Here is a 3,578-nt window from a genome sequence, read left to right on the forward strand (position 1 = left end):
GTAGCTGGTTTTGGTCCAACCGATAACCGGTTAGAATGACCAATTTTTTCAACAATGGGTTAGACCACTATCGCTGGCCCATGGGAAGAGTAGAGAGAGAAAAGCACGTGTAAAGAAGAGGGAGAGTAGAGAGAAAAATGCTAGGTAGAGGGGTCGCAATGGTATGGACCCAAAGGGTTTGAGAAACTGTATTTCTGTATACATATCTCATTATGAGTACATAATGATGTATATCAATATAGATATACATATTCTAATATATGGGATTTAGCGGGTTGGGTCCGGGTCTAAATCTTGGACCCAACACTATTCAGGTGTTGGTCTAGGTTTGGGTCTGACAATATTTTTCGGATCCTAATATATAAAATATATCTAAATATAGATAGCTACACACATGTTCTAATTTTTTGGTCATATCCAATTGGATCTGGGTCGGGGTAGTTCAGTGAATTTGGATCCAGGCCCCAAGTCATTTTTTTAGGTCCGGACATCACCCGACCCATTCGATTATTGTTGTCTTAGAGAGAGAGTAATACATTTTTGGACCGTCAATTTTCAAGATTTTTTAATTTTCATAGATATACTTGATCTACATTATTTTCGAAGGTTTAAATTTGATAATTAGATATGAAAATATATTTTAAGCACATCATAAATATTTCAGATATTGAAACCCTATTTCTCGATACTATTTGAAGGTGGCTTATCGTATAGAGCCTCTGTCCAAACCGCACCTTTAATTTATTTAAATTTTTTCTATACAGAAATAGTTTAAATGGGCCAGCTTGATGGCCCTTGAATACGTGGCCGATAAACGTCCAAGCCTAGTCGACTTTACAAGGTCGTCGGCCCAGGCCGTCTCAAATACGGCGCATTAGGTAAATCGGGCCTGGACCGGCGCACCGACACTTCTATCATGTGAGAAAAGAGGGAGTTATGTGACCTCACTGGTTAGAGCGAGAGTGTGGTAGAGAGAGAAAGAAGACAAGTAATTGGTTAATATTTTTCCACACCCTTTGTCTGGGCTTCAAGTCAATTCAACTCAAAATAAAAATAAAATTATAACCCTGACGAATGGGCTTTAATAAACCCTAGATCCAAGAAAAAACCCTTGTTTTTTACACTTTAATTGATGGGTGCATTAATTGGGTCTATAGATCCAAAGCTCAATAAACGTTGCTCACTCTCCTCAGCTCTCCGCTCCCAGCTGACCTAGTTTTCTGCAACTCAAAACCCTAATCTTACACTTCTTCTTCTCATTAGGAAAACCGTAATTCCTTACGATTTCAGTTGCATCTTCACCCATCAATCCTAATTCGTTTGCATTTTTCTTCTTCATCTCAGAGCCGTCTTTCTTTGCGGCCAATTCTTGTTTCACAGTCGGTAATAGCGTTTCCACTTTCAAAACCCTAATACTCTGGTGGGATTAACGAGTTGGAGCCATTTCTTCGCCATTGGAACCCTGGATCTCTGAATTCATGTCTTTTCTGTTGATCCCCTGATTCTCTGCAACATTTATTTGCATCCGAACCCTAGTTTTTGAGATAGTCCAATCCTCTGCATTCACAATGCTGGGGCAGGCAACAATGGGCAGATCTTCTGGTTTCAACCCTGATGCTTTAGGTCACAATGCCATGACCATTATCACCAACCTTTGCTTCACTGTATTTGTGGTCTCTGTGTTGATCTTCACCATTATAGCTGCAACTTATCAACCTGAGGATCCCCTTTTCCACCCATCAACAAAGATCACAACATTTCTCACCTCGAAATCAAATGCCACATTTCGATCCGATGATTCGGTTTTAAGAACTGGAGAGGACTTCGTCTCAGCAAACCAGTCTACTTTCTTAACCTTCATCAACATAACTGATATATTTCCAGCTTCAAATGTTACTACTGTTGTCTCAGAACCTATTGAAGAATGCTCAAACTCCATTAGAGATCCAATTGATTGCACAGACCCTGAAATCTTCCATCTCATGATGAGATTAGCCATCGAAACCTTTAATGACATTCATTTTTACAGGTTTGGGAAACCAGTGAGGGGTCCGAATCTCACCACCTGTGATATGGCATGGAGGTTTCGCCCTAAGGAAGGTAAGGCCGCTGCTTTTTACAAGGACTATCGTAGTTTTGTTGTTTCTAGATCAGAGAATTGCACATTTCGGGTGGCTTCGATTGGGGATTACCATTCTGGTGTCTATGCGAGGAAGAAGCAGAAGGGGAAACCCGGTGGCTTTGGGCCCAAAGCTAAGGCGGTTCAAGCTGAATCACCTATTTTGCTCCCTGTTTTGGGAGAAGCAGTGAATGATTCGGTCCCAGTAATCGAATCAGAGAGTGGGTTTAGCAGTGGAAAGTATCTATTGTACAATGGTGGTGGCGATAGATGTAAAAGCATGAATCACTTCTTGTGGAGTTTCTTGTGTTCATTGGGTGAAGCCCAGTATTTGAATCGAACACTGGTTATGGATCTGAAGCTGTGTTTGTCTTCGATTTATACTTCTTCACGTAAAGATGAAGAAGGAAAAGATTTCAGGTTTTACTTTGACTTTGAGCATTTGAGAGAATCAGCTTCCGTTTTGGATCAAAACCAATTCTGGTCAGATTGGGGAAAATGGCACAAGAAAGATAAGCTTAGTTTGTACCTTATTGATGACATCAAAGTTACACCAATGCAGCTTGCTGATATTCAAAATACATTGATAATGAGGAAGTTTGGGGCTGTGGAGCCTGATAACTATTGGTACAGAGTTTGTGAGGGAGAAACAGAGTCAGTGATTCAAAGGCCATGGCACACGATTTGGAAATCGAGGAGATTAATGGAGATAGTATCGGCAATTAGTGCCCGACTGAATTGGGATTTCGATTCAGTTCATGTAGTGAGAGGGGAGAAGGCAAGAAACACTGAGCTTTGGCCCAATTTAGCTAAGGATACTTCACCTGAATCCCTGCTCTCTACACTCAAGGATAAGATCGATGCTGGCCGAAACCTCTACATCGCTACTAATGAGCCAGATACTTCATTCTTCAATCCTTTGAACGATAGGTACACAACCCATTTTCTCAATGACTATAGTGATCTTTGGAATGAGAACAGTGAGTGGTATAAAGAGACCAAGGAGCTCAACTATGGAGTGCCTGTGGCTTTTGATGGCTATATGAGAGGGGAGGTTGACACTGAGGTGTTCTTGAGGGGGAAGAAACAGATCGAGACGTTCAACGAACTTACTCGAGACTGTAAGGATGGGATCAACACATGCTCTTCTTGATGGGTACTCTCTCCCTCTCTCATGCATGTTCTGGTCATTGCTTCTGTTATGTTTGTCAGATTAACTGAGGTGATTTCTTAGGCTTTCGGATTTGTTGTTTAGGAGAATGATCTATGTACTGCTTGTATTTGGGTGCCATCAAATTGAGTATTGTAGGTTTGATAGCCATGTAATATCTCTCTTTTTCCTTTCTTTCAATTGTTAGTGTTCTGAGATCTCTTATTTGTTAGCAAACTTCATTAGACCTGCCATTTTCCCACTTTAGAAGCTCTGTTTGATACTTGTTACTTTATTTCCTTCATCTTA

General features: G+C 40.7%; 1 protein-coding gene across 1 annotated transcript; it reads left to right on the forward strand.

The window, feature by feature from the left end:
* Positions 1 to 1,060: 1,060 nt before the first annotated feature.
* Positions 1,061 to 3,440, forward strand: LOC18447574 (calcium ion-binding protein). The gene has a single exon (XM_006857668.4). The coding sequence runs from the start codon at positions 1,569 to 1,571 to the stop codon at positions 3,270 to 3,272; it is 1,704 nt and encodes a 567-aa protein (XP_006857730.2). The 5' UTR covers positions 1,061 to 1,568; the 3' UTR covers positions 3,273 to 3,440.
* Positions 3,441 to 3,578: the final 138 nt, after the last annotated feature.

This window comes from Amborella trichopoda, chromosome 10 (genome assembly GCF_054954075.1).
Source record: "Amborella trichopoda isolate Santa Cruz 75 chromosome 10, AtrichopodaSantaCruz75HAP2 v2.0, whole genome shotgun sequence".
In the NCBI taxonomy this organism is placed as follows: Eukaryota; Viridiplantae; Streptophyta; class Magnoliopsida; order Amborellales; family Amborellaceae; genus Amborella; species Amborella trichopoda.

Excerpts from the sequence above, each read along its gene's own strand:
- LOC18447574 (XM_006857668.4), top strand. The coding sequence starts at position 1,569 with ATGCTGGGGCAGGCAACAATGGGCAGATCTTCTGGTTTCAACCCTGAT.